This window comes from Chiloscyllium punctatum, chromosome 14 (genome assembly GCF_047496795.1).
Source record: "Chiloscyllium punctatum isolate Juve2018m chromosome 14, sChiPun1.3, whole genome shotgun sequence".
NCBI classification, from domain to species: Eukaryota; Metazoa; Chordata; class Chondrichthyes; order Orectolobiformes; family Hemiscylliidae; genus Chiloscyllium; species Chiloscyllium punctatum.
The window spans coordinates 5982817-6003644 of record NC_092752.1 but is presented as its reverse complement, the minus strand read 5'-3'; the positions used below and the strand labels follow the sequence as shown (position 1 = coordinate 6003644).

The 20828-nt window shown below is 44.9% G+C and overlaps 1 protein-coding gene across 2 annotated transcripts in view; it reads right to left on the bottom strand.

Annotated features, from left to right (window-relative positions):
- The window catches only part of stpg2 (sperm-tail PG-rich repeat containing 2), a 332382-nt gene that overhangs the window by 84688 nt on the left and 226866 nt on the right, over positions 1-20828 (bottom strand). For both annotated transcript variants that reach the window (XM_072583829.1, XM_072583828.1), the window contains one exon: positions 9245-9360. In XM_072583829.1, coding sequence (XP_072439930.1) covers positions 9245-9360 — 116 coding nt within the window. The remainder of the gene's footprint in view (positions 1-9244; positions 9361-20828) is intronic.

The window sequence follows — 20828 nt, the reverse complement described above, 5'->3', positions numbered from 1 at the left end:
GCTGTAGTCCACGTTTCACTGACATACAGCAGTGCGCTGATGACACAGGCATTGTAGACTGACATTTTTGTCTTCACTGTCAGCTTGGGATTTGCTTGGGATCCTGCTGTCTGGGGGGGCAGCAGGAGGTATAACATAGGGACCCAACTTCATCTGTAGCACACTTTGTCTACAGCCAAATGCAGTGTTTGTCCTTTGCCATCATTTCCTCTCCCACACCACACCATACAAAATGGCAAGAGTCTCAAGTATTATTGGCTGCTGCCTCAGTCCCTAAACTTCTCCACCAGGCTGTCTCTGTGTTCCTTTCTGATACATTTCTGGAGATCTGTCTCAAATGTGTTTACGAGGAGCAGTAAAATTGATTTTCCTGCTCCTCGGATGCTGCCTGACTTGCTGTACTTTTCCAGCACCACTCTAGTCTTGACTCTAATCTCCAGCAGCTACAGTACCCACCTCTGCCTCGATTGTGCTTACTTTTATTTTATGAAGTTAAAAATCACACAACACCAGGTTATAGTCCAACAGGTTTATTTGGAAGCACTAGCTGTCACAGCCCTGCTCTTTCATCAGGAGAATATGATCATAAGACAATATTAATAGAAAACGTTTACAGTGTGATGTAACTGAAATTATATATTGAAAAAGACCCGGATTGTTTGTTAAGTCTCCCATCTTTTAGAATGACCATGTTGGTTTCAGTTCATTCATATGTGAATCGCAAAACCTTTTTTTAAAAGTTACATTCTCAAGTGAACTTTAACAATTGGTGTCATGTCGGCCCAGATAATGCATTGAAGGTGTGAGGTGTGCCCTGTGTGAGGCTGCCTGTGTACAATGGTCAGACTGATTCTAATCTAAAAAATGGATTTACAGAATTTTACATGGATTCATGCAGTTTTTGAGCGAAGTAAAATGTAATTCTGTAAGTACTAATTCATCCTTCAAACTTATATGTATATACATGCATGTGGGTGAGTGTGTGTGGTGGGGGGAGGTACGGGCATAGGTTATGAGTGTCTGTGAGAGACTGTGTGTATGTGAGTGTCAGTGTAAAGGGCTATAAGTCTGTGAGACTGTGAGTGTGGGAGTGCGGGAATGTATGTGTGAGCATATGAGAGAGGGTCTGCATGAGTGTATGGGTCTGTAGGAGAGTGTGTGTGTCAGTAGGGGTGCGTGTGTGTGCGTGTGTGTGTGTGCATGTGAGAAAGTGAGAGAGAGAAAGAGTATCTGTGTGCCACCTTGGTTACAGAACTTGGCTATCAGTTCTGCTCGGCCACTTTTCTTTGCTGCCGTCCCGAAGTCAGTGCAGCGCTCCCTCAGCACTGACCCTCCGACAGTGTGGCGCTCCTTCAGCACTGACCCTCTGACAGTGCGGCACTCCCTCAGCACTGACCCTCCGACAGTGTGGCACTCCATGGGGATGGCCTCAACTGGGACCTTGGGTTCATGTCACACTGCAGGTGACCCCATTACACTATACAGACAGACAGTCCTATATATACACACAAACACCCTCATACACTCACACATACACTATAACCTGGGGACTATAAACTGGTGTTGCATGATTTTTAACTTTGTTCATCCCAGTCCAACAGCGGCATCTCCAAATCATTTATTTGATGAAGTGCCTTGTCAAGTTTCTCCATGTTAAAGGCACTACTTAAATAAAATTGGAGTTCTACTATCATTCCACTGTGAACCAGTAATTAGACCCATTGAGAAGCAGAACCACTGAATTCAAGTGATTGACAGGATGATTTTATTTTCTCAGGAAAACTGAAAGCAGTCAAGAGGCCAGATCTGTGTGTCCAGCTATCAAGAAAGTTGTGAATCAAGTCTCATTCCAGACTTGAGCAAAAATATTGAGGTTGACATCTCAATGCAGACCTGAGGAATTGCCACACTGTTGGAGGATCAGTGCTGAGGGAGTGCCACACTGATGGAGGGTCAGTACTAAGGGAGTACCACACTGACGGAGGGGCAATACTGAGGGAGTGCCGCATTGACGGAGGGGCAATACTGAGGGAGTGCCGCACTGACGGAGGGGCAATACTGAGGGAGTACCACACTGACGGAGGGGCAATACTGAGGGAGTGCCGCACTGACGGAGGGTCAGTGCTAAGGGAGTGCCGCACTGACGGAGGGTCAGTACTGAGGGAATGCCGCACTGTCGAAGGGTCAGTGCTAAGGGAGTGCCACACTGTCGGAGGGTCAGTGCTAAGGGAGTGCCGCACTGACGGAGGGTCAGTGCTGAGGGAGTGCCGCACTGTCAGAGGGTCAGTGCTGAGGGAGTGCCACACTGTCGGAGGGTCAGTGCTAAGGGAGTGCCGCACTGACGGAGGGTCAGTACTGAGGGAATGCCGCACTGTGGGAGGGTCAGTGCTGAGGGAGCACTGCACATTTGAAGGGTCAGTACTGAGGGAGTGCTGTACTGATGGAGGCTCAGTGCTGAGGGAGTGCTGTACTGATGGAGGCTCAGTGCTGAGGGAGTGCTGTACTGATGGAGGCTCAGTGCTGAGGGAGTGCTGTACTGATGGAGGCTCAGTGCTGAGGGAGTGCTGTACTGATGGAGGCTCAGTGCTGAGGGAGTGCTGTACTGATGGAGGCTCAGTGCTGAGGGAGTGCTGTACTGATGGAGGCTCAGTGCTGAGGGAGTGCTGTACTGATGGAGGCTCAGTGCTGAGGGAGTGCTGTACTGATGGAGGCTCAGTGCTGAGGGAGTGCTGTACTGATGGAGGCTCAGTGCTGAGGGAGTGCTGTACTGATGGAGGCTCAGTGCTGAGGGAGTGCTGTACTGATGGAGGCTCAGTGCTGAGGGAGTGCTGTACTGATGGAGGCTCAGTGCTGAGGGAGTGCTGTACTGATGGAGGCTCAGTGCTGAGGGAGTGCTGTACTGATGGAGGCTCAGTGCTGAGGGAGTGCTGTACTGATGGAGGCTCAGTGCTGAGGGAGTGCTGTACTGATGGAGGCTCAGTGCTGAGGGAGTGCTGTACTGATGGAGGCTCAGTGCTGAGGGAGTGCTGTACTGATGGAGGCTCAGTGCTGAGGGAGTGCTGCACTGTCCCCCATCTCCTTCACATCTGTTAGCCCGAATTGTAAAGCTGGTTTTGGCTTTCCTCTCCTCGCACCCTCAATCAATATGGGGACAGCTCAGGGAACAGCAGGAAGTAGGGTATTCATCCATTCCTTCCTCAGAAAGGGGTCAACTGGACCTGAAACGTTAACTCTGATTTCTCTCCACAGATGCTGCCAGACCTGCTGAGTCTTTTCAGCAAGTTGTGTTTTTGTTTCTGATTTACAGCATCTGCAGTTGTTTTGGATGTTGTTTCATCACTAGGTTAGGGTTGACTTCAAATCTAAAGAATCTGGAGTTCAGTTCAGAAAAAATGATTCCCTCTCAGCAGAACAGTTTTAGTTTTGCAAAGTTTGTACATGTGGAAGTTTGTACAGAAGCTTTCAAATTGTCAGAACTGGAAGGATCTACAGAACTGGTGAAACTGTAAAACTCTCAGGAGTCCCAGAAGATAAACTAAACAGAGTCAGTTTAGTAAAGAGTGGAGCTAGGTCTGATATTTCTCTGGGATCGAGTGAAAGGATATTACTGACAAACAGGTGGAATGTCTTACTTGTTGTTTATTGTTAAAATCGTCTAAACTCTCATGTAGAGTAATAAAGTCATACAGCAGAGGAAATAGATGCTTTGGTTCAACTAATCCATGTCATCTGAGTTTCCCAAACTCAACTAGCCCCACTTGCCTGTGTTTGGCCCACATTCCCACAAATCTTTCCTACTCATGCACCGTCCAAAAGTCTTTTAAATGCTGTAAATGTACCTGCATCTATCACTTCCTCTGGCAGCTCATTCCATATAAAAAACACTTTCTGGGTGAAAAAGTTGCCCCTCAGGTTCCTTTTAAATCTTTCTCCTATCAACTTAAAATTATGCCCCCTAGTTTTGAACTCCCCCACCCTAGGGAAAAGACCCTTGCTATTCACCTTATCCACGCCCCTCATGACTTTATAAACCTCTATAAGATCACCCTTCAACCTCCTACAATCCAGTGAAAGAAGTCCCAGCCTATCCAGCCTCTCCTTATAGCTCAAACGCTCCACGCCCAGCAACATCCCGGTAAAGCATTTCTGATCCCTTTTCAATTTATTAATATCCTTCCTAGAACAAGGCAACCAGAGCAATAGACAGTACTCCAGAAGAGGTCTTATCGATATCCTACACAATCTCAACATGACATTCCAACTCCTATATTAATGGTCTGAGCAATGAAGGCAAGCATGTTAGATCTTTCTTAACCACCCTGTCTACCTGTGATACAAATTTCAAAAACCATGTACCCTGAACCCTGAGGTCTTTCTGTTCAACAACACGACCCAGAGTCCTACCATTAACTATATACTGGAAACACTAACCAGGGCCCTACCATTAACTATACAACATTACCCAGGAAACTACCATTAACTATATCCTGTAGAACACTACCCAGGGCTCTACCACTAACTATATACTATCAAGTGTATAAATATACAAATGTTTGCTTTTATGTTTTGTACCATTAACTCATATTCGAACATTGCAGCCCCATGTGATGTCATGAAACACCGTGGTAACCAAATGTAAAAGTGAAACTGATGGTCTATCAAGTCAGGTTCTGGCTTCTGACTTGTCCAGTATCATAAAATATGATACTAAACTTGATTTTGCATTATGAAGCAGTTCCCATGCCATCTAAACATATGATGTTTCAATTGAAATCAAACTTTTGCGTAAACCATGTAAGCTGAGCATTTATAAATGCAGGAATGAAAGTTGAAATTGGGGTTTTAGGTTTTCAAACTGAGCTGGTATTAGAGGTGATGAGGCTGCTCCCACTGTGAATGGTTCTCAGTAGAATTCATTGCTTTGTTGAAGTCAGGAGTTCTTTAAAACTCTGAATGCATTACATTCAAACAAAGTGAAGGTGCCTGACTATTTGCCATCACTTCTTCCTGTATACTGCCAACACCTGACTGTGTCTGACAGATACTGGCAAGACTTATTGTGAACTGTTTGCCATGTAGCTCAGGAATGGTCTTTGTGCTGTCTGACTAGGAATTAACGAAATTTGGGGATGCAAAATTACATTCAGCATCAATGAAAGACTTACATTTATATTGCAACTTCCACCACCTCTGGATGATTCAAAACATTTTAAGCTAATGATATATTTTTGAAGGCTTGTGCATTTTGTGATGTAGATAATGCAGCAAATTGTGCACAAAGTGATGTAATAATGACCAGATAATCTGTTTTTATTAAGTTATATTAATTGAGGGATAAATATTGACCAGAACACTAGGGAGCACTCTCTTGCAATACTGGGCCTTGGGAACCACCATCTTCTGGATTAGTGGTGCTGGAAGAGCACAGCAGTTCAGGCAGCATCCAAGGAGCTTCGAAATCGACGTTTCGGGCAAAAGCCCTTCATCAGGATGTCCATTCAGGAGCACAGACAGTGCCTCAGTTTAATCTCCCACCGAAAGACAACACTCCCATCAGCACATCGTTTGCTCAGTACTGCAAAGGAGTCTCTGTCGAGGTTTTGCAGCTGAGTCTCCAGGCTGGACTTGGGCCACTACCTTTTAACTCAGAGCAAGAGTGTTACCCAGATTTTAACGTGGTTAAAATGAAAATTATGAAAAATGTAGAATTGGAAATTCTAGAGCAAAGAGAATCTTTCACAGAATCAATTTGTTAAAATGGTAACATGTAAATAAAGCCAATTATCGACTTTTTTTTCTTTTCAACTCTGACTGGGCATATATATAATTGCTGTTTTCTCTCAGTCAACTAAATGTTTACAGTCCTAAATTATTCTTGTTTATTGGTACCTGCCAGAAGGTTTCAATAGTCTATAAATCAAACCTACATGGTCAATCCCCAGAGTAGAAATCAGCCTCGCTGAAATATTTTCGGCAATTAAAATAAATAGAGTCTGTTGTACAATAGCCTTGCAGACAGATGTGGTACAAAAGTGGCTTTGGAAATACAAAACTCAAACCTACCTGAACCCAATCAATCAAAACCTGACTAGTGAGAAGGAGAACTTGCAACCAGAAGGAATAGTTAAGGTAAAAAGTATAGATTAAATTACAGGGAAACTAGGTAAATGTATAAGATATAAATAAATAATCGCTGTGTAGATAGAATGAGATGTCAAGATGGGAGCATTGAAAGTTGGGCCAAATGGCTTCTTTTGTTGTAGATTGTATGGCATTCTATATACATATCATCGGCATCTCCTCGTAAATCTGTATCACAAGGGAAAGGAGATATCTATCACTCTGACCCAGATGATGATCAGGCACAGACTTTCTAATTGGTCAGCAAACTGAACATACACTTTGGGAAAAATGTGGATGTTCAATATTGACAGAGTTACTGAGTCTACATATCATGTTGCAAAAATACTTCATGTGTGCAGAAAAGACAGAAATAGTTTAACCAGTAAACACCGAGCTGGATGGTAATACTCTCTCTGCCACTGACTTACACATTTCTTCCTTTTATTGTTTCCCAATGACCAGCTTAAAGGAAATGATAACAAGATTTCAAATTTTAAGGCTCTTATTGCAACAAATGAACTAAAAGCACTATTTATTAAACATTGCATAGCAAGCAACACAGGATATTTGACATTCCATTCTCTGTAAGATACTGGCTTCCACATGTGAGGTGGCTCAGTGGTTAACACTGCTGCCTCACAGTGTCAGGGACCCAAATTTGATTCCAGCCTCAGGCCACTGTCTGTGTGGAGTTTGCGCACATTGTCTGCATAGGTTTCCTCCGGTTGCTCCAGTTTCCTCCCACAGTCCAAAGATGTGCAGGTTTGGGTGGATTGGCCATGCTAAATGTGTGCAGGTTAGGTATGGGAAATGTGGGGTTACAGGGATTGGTTGGGTATGGGTGGGATGCTCTTTTGAGGGTCAGTGTAAATTTGATGGACTCAATGGCCTGCTTCCCACACTGTAGGGATTCTATGAAGATACCCCAGCTTGCAAAGGGTTCACCATTATGCCAAGTCACAACTTCAAAAGATTCTTCTCTCAGCTTTGAGAGAAGTCTTAGAGAATTATGAAGGTGAGTTATTCATCACACAATTCCAGGCCTCTGACCTGCAGTATTTATAAGGTTGGTCCAGTTGAATTTCTGGTCAATGGTAACCCCGAAGATTTTAACAGTGAGAAATTTACAGATGGTAATGTCATTGAACATAAAGGGAGATGTTCATGGATTGGGATTGGAGGTGAAAATGCTAGGAACAGAGTAACATAGGAGCAGGAGTAGGCCATTCAGCCCCTCAAGCCGACTCTGCTATTCTAGATTATGGTTGAATCTTAGTGTCTGCACATTCCCAAAATCTCTTGATGTCATTATCATCTGGACACGATCCTGCTCTAACCCCACTAATTAGAAAGAAAGTGTTACCTGATTGATGACTCTTGATTATAAATTAAATAGCCCTTCCCCATCTGGAATACATTCCTAACTGAAAAATATGAAATCTTTATGGAAGGCTGTAGTGATTGTTACGAGGTCAGCCAGGTGGACCCCATAGAAGAATAGTTCCCTGACTGGGGCTGTTAATCTGGTCCAATCAGGGAGCCCTGGCTGACAGATATAAACAGGAGCATCAGGCGTTCTGTTCACTCTGGGAGTTGGCTTTGAGGGAGCTGGGTCAGTGTGAAGGGCTCTCCCTGGGTAAATAAAGGGGACTTGGTTACCAGATACTAGTCTCTTTGGAGTTATTTCAAAGATGAAATCTTCCTCGTAATTTTGTTTCATGGCTTTGTTCATAGTTTTGTGTTCATTTGTTCTGTATTTGATTATGTGAGACTGTTTATGATTGAAACTCACCATGTTTGATTGCTTTGTGCTGGGTGTGGACTCAGAGAAAAAGAAACCAAACTGCAGAAAGTTCTGGAAGCTGAAACTCAAAGCATAGAGCAGACATTTTAAAGCCTTGTCATAGTCATAGAATCATATGCATGGAAACAGACCCTTCGATCCAACCAGTCCATGCCGACCATAATCCTAAACTAAATTAGTCCCACCTTCCCACTCCTGGCTCATGTCTTTCTAAACTTTCCCTATTCATGTATCCATCCAAATGTCTTTTAAACGTTGGTGTACTCACATCCACCTTCCTCAGGAAGTTCATTCCACAGGTGAACCGCTCTCTGTGTAAAAGATTTGACTCTTTTTTTTGAAATCTCACTCCTCTCACCTTAAAAATGTGGCCCTGGTCTTGAAATCCCCCATCCTAGGGAAAACTATTAACTCTATCTATACCTCTCATTATTTTATAAACTTGTATCAGGTTGCGTCTCAACTTCCTACACTCCAGTGAAAAATGTCCTAGTCTATCCAGCCTTTCTTTATAAGTCAAATCTTCCAAACAGTATCATCTCTGCACAGCTCCAAGTTATAAAATATACAACAGAGGTACCACAGAGATTTATCTTCAATGTTTGCAAATGACCAGGCAATTGTGACAGATTGGTAACTCAGTGTAACCTGATTCAGGCAGATGTCTTAGACCTCAGCACAATGACAACAGTCAAGAGTGGGAGTAGGGCCATCAGTCCACTATCTCCATTTGAACTTCACACTGACAGAGTCAATTTAAACATCATCATAGAATCCCTGCAGTGTGGAAGCAGACCATTCAGCCCACTGAGTCCACACCGATCCTCTGGAGAGCATCCCACCCTATCCCTGCATTTCCCATGGTCAGTTCACCTAACATGCACATTTGTGGACAGTAGGAGGAAACCGGAACAAACCCATGAGTTTACACACAGCAAACCCACGCAGACACGGGGAGAATGTGCACACTCCACACAGACAATCACCCAACGCTGGAATGGAACCGGGGTTCTTAGCGCTGTGAGGCAGCAGTGTTAACCACTGAGCCACCATGCCTTCCACTAAATCTGAGATAGAAGATGAAGGGTTACAGAATGAGACCAGTTGTTGGACATGAGACACAGACAGCTCAAGATCGAAATGAACGGCAGAACAGGTTAGAATGGCTGACTGGTCTTTTTCTCTTCCATATGTTCCCCTAATATCATTGCAAAGCATTAATCATTGGGTAGTCAAACATCTCACCAGAATCCATCTTTGTGAGGGACGCATCTTGTTTGTGGTTAAAGCAGTGGCTGCAACAAACATGTGGCTTACCTCATAGTCTGCAGGACCAGGAGTGCAAATATTCGGGTCTTTAAATCGCGGTTGATTAGAAATCATTAATGCCATCGTGGGTGCGGACTTGAGAATGGGTTTGTATGCACCAGGTCCTGAGAAGTAATATTAAAACAATAGCATTTAATAAATAAAATCTGACCAGCAATGACATTTTCCCCATTGGGGTCATGTATCAGAATCATGAAGCTTCTGGGTTCAGGATATAAATGATGTCAATTCAGATGATTTCCTAACAGTGCTGCTGAGACTGCTGACAATCATATTTCTTGCAATGCCATTTTAGAAAGTTGCAATCCAAGTTGTCTCAAAATAAATCTCCAAATTACTCTGTTTCTTTCAACAGTGTAAGAGCCCTGAACAATCAGGATTTCAGTTAAATTCAATGTTTACATTTAAAATATGAAGCAGCAAATAAATTGGAAAACATTATTCAGGGCCAAATGACCTAGTTGCTACCATAAGCTTGTTTTGTAATGAATCGTTCCCGTAAAGATTTGGCGATGCCAGTGTTGGACTGGGGTGTACAAAATTAAAAATCACACAACACCAGGTTATAGTCCAACAGGTTTATTTGGAAGCACAAGCTTTTGGAACGCTGCTCCTTCATCAGGTGGTGGTCGAGTATAAGATCGTAAGATTTATTTTGCTATAAATTCTGTGTCTTACGATCTTATACTCCACCACCACCTGGTGTTGTGTGATTTTTAACTTGGTTCCTGCAAAACCATCTTTTGAAATAATGGAGTTTGGCCACTTGGCCCATTGTGCCTGCTCCTGCACTTCATCTGGATTTCACTGGATTTGTTCCTTTCTCGAGCAGTGAGTAGACAGAAGATTGGGATTGATGGAATCACCAAGGAAATTGGGAATGAGAAAAGGGTGGAAAATTGGAGTTGACATGAAAGGTAAACAATGATCATCTTGCATGGCAGACTGGGAGTGGGCAGGGAGGTGGTGGTGAAGTAGCAATCTGTTCTTTTCTAACGTTCCTTTCTCCTCGTGTTTATCTTGCTTCCGCTCAATGAATCCACACCATTCCTCTCAGCTTCTCCCTGTGAAAGTGAGTTCAATACTTGGTGGCGTGGTGGGTGGAGAAGCTTCTCCTGAATTCTCCATGATATTTATAAATGACCCATCGCAGGTGTGCGGACTCTAGCTGGGGAGATTCCTTGATGACGTGTTAGTAATTCTCTGTCGTGTCAAACACCACCTGACTAAGGAGTGGCGCTCCAAAAGCTTGTGATTTCAAATATACCTGTTGAACTATGATCTAGTGGTGTATGACTTCCACCTTTCATATTTGTAATGGCTTCCATCAGCTCACACCTCAATCTTCCCTTTTCCAGGACAAAGTAGGTCCTATTGAACCTCTAATACAGGACTGCATTCAGAAATGAAGCGGTGCCTGGATCATTCAGTGTGTGGCAATTTAAAACCTGAAGGCCTTAAGAAATAGGAACAGGAGTAGGCCATTCAGACCCTCAAACCTGCTTCACCATTCAATAGGATCATGGCTGAACTGATATTCCTCACTTCTACTTTCCCTGCCTTTTCCCAGTAACTATTGTTTCCCCGACTGACCAAGAACCTCTCTCTCTCTCAGCCTTAAATGTACACACGGGCTCTATCCCCACAGCTCTCTGTGGCAAGGGGTTCAAAGACTCACAACCCTGGAAAGAATGAAGAAGAAACTAACAAGGATGTTGCCAGGTCTCAATGGTCTGAGTTATAGGGAGAGGTTGGACAAGCTAGGAGTTTTTAGAGCATAGGAGACTGAGGGGGGAGCTTATAGAAGTGTATAAGATCATAAGAGGCCTGGATAGGGTGAATGTAGTCAGTCTTTTTCCCAAGGCTGGGAATTGAGGACTAGAGGGCATCTGTTTAAGGTTAGAGGGGAAAGAATAAAAGGAAACCTGAGGAGCAACTTTTTTACCCAAAGGGTGGCATGAGCTGCCAGTGGAAGTGGTTGATGCGGGAAACATTAACAACATTTAAAAAGCATTTGGACAAATACATGGATAGGAAAGGATTAGAAGGACGTGGGCCTAGTGCAGGGAAATGGGGTTAGCACGGATGGATATTTTGGTCAGCGTGGACCAGTGTAGGGCAAAGGGCATGTCTCTATCTCAAGGGACTCTAAGAGAAGAAATTCCTCCTCATCTCAGTCTTAAATTGGTGCCCCTTCATTCTGAGACTGTGCCCTCTGGCCCTAGTCTCCCGTGAGGGGAAACAATCCTCTCAGCATTGACCTTGTCAAGCCCCTTAAGAATCCGATATGTTTCAGTGAGATCACCTCTCACTCTTCTCAACTCCAGTCAGCAGAGCCCCAACCTGTTTAACTTTTTCTCACAAGACAATCGCTCTATACTGAGGATTTGTTGCACAACATTCACTCAGCTCCCTGGAGTTGCTCACACGCACAGCAGTCTGCATTTAGATTATTACCAAGTCTATTATTAGGAGGCCCCAGCCCACCCTGATGCCACTTTTCCCAAGGCAAATTCCTCTTTGTGTAGAAGATCATTCGCATCAGGGCTCTGCTTCCATTTCTATAGGGACTCCCTGCATTGCACATGACTCCAGGCCAAAGAAACAGACATGGGAAAAGAACTGGCTGATCCACGAGGTTTTTTTTTGTTATTACCCTGGGAATGCTGCTAAAATCTGCAGATTCTCAACGACAACAAGAGAAACAATTGTTTTTTTCAGTCAGAATTCGAGGAAGGAGTAAAGGAAAGAAAGTGTAAGAGATTTCAGAGTGAGGGTAAGTTTTGGGTGAAAAAAAATGAATATTTTAGTCTTAAATCGTACAAAGAAAAAGGCACAGATGAACCTCAAACAGGGGACACAGAATAGCAGCAATGATATTAAAACTTCTTCCCTGAATTTATGACGTTGAGGTGCCAGTAGTGCACTGGGATGCACAAAGTCAGAAGTCACACGACACCAGGTTATTGTCCAACAGGTTTATTTGAAATCACAAGCTTTTGGAGTGCTGCTTTCAAATAAACTTGTTGGACAATAGCTTGGTGTCGTGTGACTTCTGACTTTCCCAGCACTTAGTGGTAAGCCAGTACATGTCACATTGTCACTGTAAGTAACTTGAACAATACCATTGCGGTAAAAAAGGCAAATATAGTGCGATTTGGCTCATTATGTGTCTTTCTAACAAATTGCACTTAGATAGTGGGGCTTGCACTGTTTACCAATGCCATACAAGGTGTGCAGAGAGACACAAACACGGGTTGGAAGTGTAACATCAGGACTAAGTGACAGAGCTGCTGACAACAGCGATGGTGCAGCTGGCATAGTCAGTGCAGACTCACACACCTGAGTGCCAGGTCACTGGAATCAACAATTCGGAGCATCATTAGAGCAAGATGGAATAGATTGCTCCCACTGTTCCTCTCTCCTGGTGCTGTAACCTCCTCTGCCGGTCACTGTTCCACTCTCTTGGTGTTATAATCTCCTCTGCTGGTCACTGTTTCCCTCTCCTGGTGATGTAACCTCCTCTGCTGGTCACTGTTCCCCTTCTCGGTATTGTTTCCCCTCTGCTGGTCACTGTTCCACTCTCTTGGTATTGTTTCCCCTCTGCTGGTCACTGTTCCTTTCTCCTGGTATTGTTTCCCCCTCTGCTGGTCACTGTTCCTTTCTCCTGGTATTGTTTCCCCCTCTGCTGGTCACTGTTCCTTTCTCCTGGTATTGTTTCCCCCTCTGCTGGTCACTGTTCCTTTCTCCTGGTATTGTTTCCCCCTCTGCTGGTCACTGTTCCTCTCTGCTGGTACTATGGTGTTGAGGATATCACTGAGTGGTGATTTGTTCTGGGAACTGTATGTGGTAAGATGGGGACGGAATTGGACATGGCGGAGGTCACAGGGTAGGGACGTGATAATGCCATCTTAGTTAGATATGGTGGGAAAAAGCATTATACCTTATGGTGGAACTCCCTCCAAGAACCTCGACACAACCCCATCTTAACCAAACAAAAAACATAAAGTAAGAATTGTAAATGTCATCCATTTCAGAGGCTTAGTTAAGAGTCAACCCCAAAGCTGTGGGTTAAATTTCCTAGCTACCATTATTTCTGAGAAAGTGTCACTGAACCCAAAACATTAACTCTGATTTCTCTTCACAGATGCTGCCAGATCTGCTGAGCTTTTCCAGCAATTCCAGTTTTTGTTTCTAACATTGCTGGAGGTCTAGGGTCACCTGTAGGCCAGACCGGGTAAGGATGGCAGATTTCCTTCCCTAAAGGGCATGAGTAAAGCAGATGGGTTTTAAAGCAATAAATAAAGATGGTCATTCCCAAGAATACATTTCAATTCCAGATTTACTGATTGATTTTTAACCGAATTTCACCAGCTGTTGTGGGATTTGAACCTACAGCCTCTAGATTACCAGCTCAATGGCATTCACAGTCTGTTACCATCACCCCTTCACATCCAGCCTGATTGGTCTTCAGAAAACCTGATTATGCTTGCAGCATTTGTACCTTATTTGTGTCATGTCACAGAAGCTGAGCACTGAGAGGTAGCAGTTCCACACAACGCTGCATTGTGTTAGCTAAAGCATTTCACTACAGAAGTCAATCAAGTCTGCTGGCAGGTAGGCTCGCAAGTGCTTTAACTACAGGGATTTTAAAAATGTAGCCTTTATTCAGTTGACAGATTGGTGGTTCACAATCCACCTCAATTTCTCTCGCTTCTCCTCGACAAACTCCTTCGAGACTTCTTGCCCATCGCCTTCAATCACTCTATCGTGGGGAAGTGAAGTGGAGCTGATTCCTGGACCTCCATGTTGTTGTAGGTGTGCACACTGGGTCACAACTCCAGCAACTGCCAAATTCTACTTCAGGTATGTTACAGGGGGGTGGGTGGCATCATGTATCGAGGGAGGCGAATAAATCAGTTCCCAGTGTTCACTGAACAGAAACCTCGGATGTTCAGCACATCACACCTCCTCCGGTGCAGCCGAGTCAGCCCTGAGCAAACACTACGGTGCTTATAAATAAACCCAGGTAATTTTAAACAGTGAGACCTTCCAAATTCCAGCTGCTTGTGTCCTCTATCACAGCATTACCTCCATCCTCGACTTCCTTTGTCTTAAAGTTCTTCCGTAGCCTCACCCCTCCCTATCTCTGTATCTTCTCCACAACCCTCCAAGATATATCTGCTACTCTAATTCGTAGAATCCCTACAGTGTGGAAACAGGCCCTTCAGCCCAACAGGTCCACACCGATCCACCAAAAAGTAACCCACCCAGACTCGTTCCCATACATTTCCCCTGACTCATGCACCTAACCTACTCATCCCTGAACACTGTGGATAATTTAGCATGGCCAATTCACCTAACCTGCACATCTTTGGATTGTGGGAGGAAACCAGAACACCTGAGGAAACCCACTCAAAAACAGGGAGAATGTACAAGCTCCACACAGTCACCTGAGGCTGGAATCAAATCTGGGTCCCTGGTGCTGTGAGGCAGCAGTGCTAACCATTGAGCCACTGTGCTGCCCAACTCAGGCCTCTCAGCATCCCCAGTGCCTTCAGCTCTGCAACTCCCTCCTCCCAGCTGTCTGCCTCATTTTCCTGCTTTAACATGCTCCTTGAAAACCCACCTCATCCACCAAGCTTTTGTTTCCATCTCCTTATTTTGTTTAAACATGCCTCTAGGAAGCACTAATGACAGTGCGGTGGAATGTAAATGGATGTTATTGTTGGTGTTGCTGTAAAATGGAGCTGGGCTGCTAGGTGAGGGCCAACAGTTACGGCCCAGGGACCCGACAAGTGGGGCAGACGCTCCACATTCATCCCCCGACACCCCTCTCTGAAATATCACTGGCCCATTCCAAAAGCTGAGCTTCAGTGAGAAACTTGACACTCCATTTCTTTTACATGGAGTGACCTCTGCTGGTAAAAGTGAGTCACTCGGGCAAAACTGCCATTGCTGGCAAAATGGGACATTATACTGTTTGGTAAAACAGCAAATCGATTACTGTCCATCCTGTTTTCTCTGCCGGCTCAGCAATGATCACTTGTTTATTAAAGGCACTAGGACTTTCTACCTTTGCTGAGGTGATAGAACATAGAACAGAACAGCACAGGAACAGGCCCTTCAGCCTGCAGTATTGTGCTGAACATGACATCAAATAAAACTAAGCCCTTCTGCCTGCCCTTGGTCCACATCCCTCCATGCCTTGCCTATTCATGTACTTATCTAAAAGTCTCTTAATGTATCTGACTCCAACACCAACACCTCTCGCAGCTCCTGTGTGATCTTGGAATTGAGTCCCAGCTCCTCAGGCTGTTCTATTGTTGCGTTCCTGCGTTCACTTCCCTGTCTTTTCTCTGTAGTCTGATTCCAGGCCAGCTCAGTGGATGCTCTGGGTAAGCGAGTACTCAGAGCGGGTCGGTCTGTGTCTCACGCTGCTGACCACCCACAACAGTGTCACTGCAACACCCAGGGGCGGCCTGGGAATTCCACTGGCAATCCAAATCCAACAGCCTGGCATCGGAAACGGGAGAGCGACCGGGGAACTGAGCACTGGGCTTCATGCAGACTGTCACACGGGGGTGGGGGTAGGGCTGGCCCTAGCTGCGGGAGAGACCCCCTCCCAGACTCCCAGGAAGGGGTGGGGAAGGGGAACAACCTCTCGGAGAGGGGAGGGAGGGATTGGTGTCAGAAGATGGGAAGGGCTTTGCCAGCCTGTCCCCTGAGTAACAGGAAGGCCATTCAGCCCCTGGCCAAAGCAGCAGACGCACATTATACTCTCGAGTCCAACACTGTTTAGAAAGGGTTCAGGGCTTTAACGCTGCCCTGGGATCTGGCAATGCCATTTCCACAAACCCTGGCTGACCCTTGCCATCTCCCCCTCCTCACCCCCTTTGCTCTGGGGTCCCACAATGTTCCTGGTGAATGCAATAACATCAATGGCCACCACTCCTCCCAGCAACAACTATCCAACCAGCCTCTAATATTCATTTTAATTTGCTGATGGGGGCGTGGGCATCACTGGGAGGACGACCATTTGATGCCCATCCCTCACTGCCCTTGAACTGAGTGATGTACTCGGCAATTGCAGAGGGCAGTTAAGAGTCAGCCACGTTGCTGCTGTAGGCCAGACCAGGGAAGGATGGCAGATTTCCTTCCCTAAACGGAATTAGTGAAGCAGATGGGTTTTTAAGAATAAATGGCCATGTTTATATGGTTGCTATTCATCCCAATTTAATTCAGTTTTTTTTCCTATTAAATTCAAAGTTTATCAGCTGTCACAGGATTCAAACTTATATCCCCAAGAACATTGATCTAGATTTCTGGGTTACTAGTCTGAGGAGCCAATGGTGCAAGGTTACCATCTCTTACAACTGAATGTCACAATCTCCTTTAAATGTACACAGGAAAACAGGAACAGGAGTAGGCCATTCAGCCCCTCCAGCCTGTTCTGCCATTCAATGAGATCACGGCTGATCTGTGGCCCTACTCCATATCCTTTAATACCTTTGCTGAACAAAAAGTTATCTATCTCAGATTTAAAATTAATGACTGATCCAACATCCACTGTCAGTTTTGGAAGAGAGTTTCAAACCTCTCCCACTCTTTGTGTGTCAAAGTACTTCCTAACATCAACTGCTGAACACTCTGGCCCTAACTCTCGGATTGTGCCCTGATACCGACTCTCACTCTGGTCTGAAGCAGCTGGGTGGTTTGGCGTGAACCAAACCAAGCCAAGGGGGTTTGGACTGGGGTTGGTCACACTGTAACATGTGTATCCTGAGGTGAACACAGGCAGGAGAGAAATCTCCTGTGGTGCAGGAGGGGAAACACTCTGACAGAGCCTCCATTACAGAGGACCCCGATCATGGGGCAGCCCAAAGGTGACCATTTAGGTGCCTGAGGGCCATTTGAGTCCAAGGTCAAAAAAAACCTACATCAAAGAATTTGGGGCTGAAAAAGCAGAGCCAGTCAGGCAGCATCCAAGAAACAGGAGAGTCAATGTTTCGTACATAAGCTCTTCATCAGGAAGGGCTTATGTCTGAAACATTGACTCTCCTGATCCTTGGATGCTGCACACTCTCAACTCTGACTCTCCAGCATCTGCAGTCCTCAGTAGTATTTTTCTCTGCAGTATTTTTCTCCCAGAAATACCTGGCACAGGAATGCTGAGCAGATCAAAACTTTTAATGGATTATCCATTCTTGAGACTACAATCTCCACACACTGACTGCCAGTTAATGCGCAGCTTAGGACTACATTACACTGGCAGCTTTATGCTAGAATGTAGGAGCATACACCAATTTTCCTTGGCTTTCCTGTGCCAAGTTAAAGACCAGTACCAGAGTGAAACTGCAGGGGGCAACCTCTACCGGAAGGGATGGTGCCACACCCACTATCCTGCCCTGTTTGCTGTCTCAGTCTCTATCAGGATTCTCTGTAACCCTGCTGTGGGGCCACCTGACCCCTAGATGACCCCACAATGTAATATCTTCTCTATCTGGCTGCACAGACCTTCTTCAGCATGACGCTCCAACTCAAAGGCCGCCATAACCTTCAGCCATTATTCCCATACTCTCCAACCAAAGGTGACCATTGCTGACCAAAGGCCTGAGCTCTTTCTAAACTCTCCCATCTGCATCTTAATTCACGCCACGTCCCTATCTCCTCTGCACCCACTGAGCTACGTTGAATCAGAGTCCCTACAGTTCAGAAAGAGGCTGTTCAGCCCATCGAATCTGCACTGACCCTGTGTAGGGTATCTCACCCTGACCCAGTCCCCTACTCTGTCCCCAAAACCCCATATTTACTCTGGCTAATCCACCTAGTCTGCACATCCCTGAATACTACAGATAATTTACCATGGCCAACCCAACGAACCTGCACACCTTTGGAAGGAAACCAGAGCACCCGGAGGAAACCCATGCAGACACAGGGCGAAGGTGCAAACTCAACTCAGACAGTTGCCCAAGGCTGGCTTCGAACCTGGACCCCTTGTGCTACGAGGCAGTAGTGCTAACCACTGAGTCACCGCGCTACCCTCCGGAATCATCAGCACCTCAACTGTGAAATTTAAGTCTTCATGTTCATCCACCATGTCAAATCCCACCATGTCATCTTTATATATTCAACTGCTCAAACCCCAAGTTCCCCCACTACCTCCCTCCCTTACCATCCATCTTTAAAGCATTCCCTAAATCCCACTTCTTTGGCTAAACAGTTGATCGCACATCCTAATGTCTCTGTGCGAGCCAATGTTGGATTTTGTTTGAACATTATTCCAGTGAAGTACCTCAGGATGTTTACAATGTCATTGGTCCTACATAAAGACATTTTCATTGTGAAGAACAATCTCTGTATTTGCTCCAATTAAACTTTACAAACACCCTGAAACAATATTCTGTTTGACTGACTAAGATCCAGTCAAAACTAAACACAATCCCCACGGCTCTACATTGCAGTAGAGTGTGAGTCAGTTAATTAAATGCTGCACTAAATTATATCTGCTCAGTTCAGGCAGTGAGTTTCACATTTCCACTTTGAATCCATACGAGGTTCACATCAACCAAGACTCAAACAAATCTTCTGCCTCACAGCAACAAAACAAATTGAAAAGTCAAGTTATCCATTCCTGGAAGAATGAAAACATCACCAATTTCCCTGCACTGGTTCGCAACAAAAAGAATAATTGCAGAAGGTTAGCTCAGAATATCCTCGAGGTTTTGTCAAAGTGTAGTCATGGACACAGTGCAGCCATGTTTTCTATGGCAGCCATTATCTCACAAAGGAGGCCAGGCACCATGGCAACACATGCTGACAAAACGTGGCCTGCTTTTAGCTTGGCAGTGCTTCCTTTAACTCAGGACAAAAAGAATTAAAAGTAAATCAGCCAAACTCAGATCATGATCCCAACCTGAATCAATGTTTATTTTTCATTTATTCTTTCATGAGATGTGGGTATCACTGCCAGACTCAGAATTTATTGCCCATTGATAATTCCCATAGAGAAAGTTAAAAATCAGACGACACCAGGTTATAGTCCAACAGGTTTAATTGGAAGCACTAGCTTTCAGAGTGCTGCTCCTTCATCAGGTGGTTGAAGCAACTATAACCTGGTGTTGTATGATTTTTAACTTTGTACACCCCAGTCCAACACTGGCACCTCCAAATCATGACTCCCATAGAGAAGGTGTTGGTGAGCTGTCTTCTTGAAGCACTAGTCTGTGTTCTGTAGGTACATACAGGATGCTGTTAGGGAGGGAGTCCCAGGTGTTTGTCCCATCAACAGTGAAGGATAGATGATATATTTCCAATGGTGTGTGCTTGGAAGGGAAGGGTGGTGCGCCCATGGTTCTGCTTGCCTTCTCCTTTTACATGGTACAGGTTGTGTATTTGGAAGATGCTGTGAAAGGAGACCTAGTAAGTTCCAGTAGCACACCTTATAGATATGGCTACCACTTCACCCCACCGGTGAGGAGAGCGAAGGTTCAACTTTATGTAGGGAGAGTCAGTCAAGCAGACTGTGCTAGATGGTTTTGAACTTCTTGGGTTTTCGCAAGGGGAGAATACTGCATCACATTCCTGACTTGTGTGCTTAGGCTTTGGAGATTCCGGAGTTGATTTACTTGCTGGAGGACCCCCAGCATCTGACCTGCTCTTGTATCCTCAGTATTTATATGGTTACACACATACACAGCCACTCCGAGAGTCCAAGTGCAGTGATCTCATGTCATTCACAGCATTGGCTTCCTGTTCCAGATGAGGTCCATGCAGAAGAGAAAAATATAGAAGGAATGCTGGTGCTGGGAGATTCACTGATGGTTTCTGGCCTCTGTCCAAACATGGATAAAGGAGCTGAACTGCAGAGTGAGCATCAAAACAGCATTTGACATAGTGTGCTATCAAGGAGCCCTAACAAAACTGGAGTAAATGGGAATCAGGGAGAAACTCTCTGCTTGTTGGACTCAAAGCTGGCACAAATGAGTGTTAGAGGTCAGTATCTCAGTTCCAGGACATCTCTGCAGGGGTTCCTCAGGGTAGTCTCCTAGACCCAACCATCTTCAGTTACTGCATCAATAGCTTTCCCTCCATCATAAGGTCAGAACTGAGATATTTACTAATTATTGCACAATGTTCAGCACAATTCCTGATACAATCAGGCCATTGTCATATGCAGCAAGACCTGGACACCAACCAGGCTTGGATTATTAGGTGGCAAATTACATTTGTGTTCCACATGTGCCAGCAATGACCACCTCCAATAACAGAGAATCTAACCATTGTCATTTGATGTTCAATACCATCATTGAAAACCCAAAGATCAACATCCTGGTCATTACCACTGAACAGAAACTGAACTGGACTAGCCATATAAATACTGTGGCAGCAAGAGCAGGTCAGAAGCTAGGAAATCCTGCAGCAAGTCACTCACCTCCTGACTCTCCAAAGCCGTTCAGGAGGCAGGAGTAGGACAAAACATACAAGTGTTTGTGGAGTGTTTGTGATAAATTCGGATAAATAATCACCTGTACTTAATCTGCATATAAACTTGTGGGCAGCAGGGTGGCTC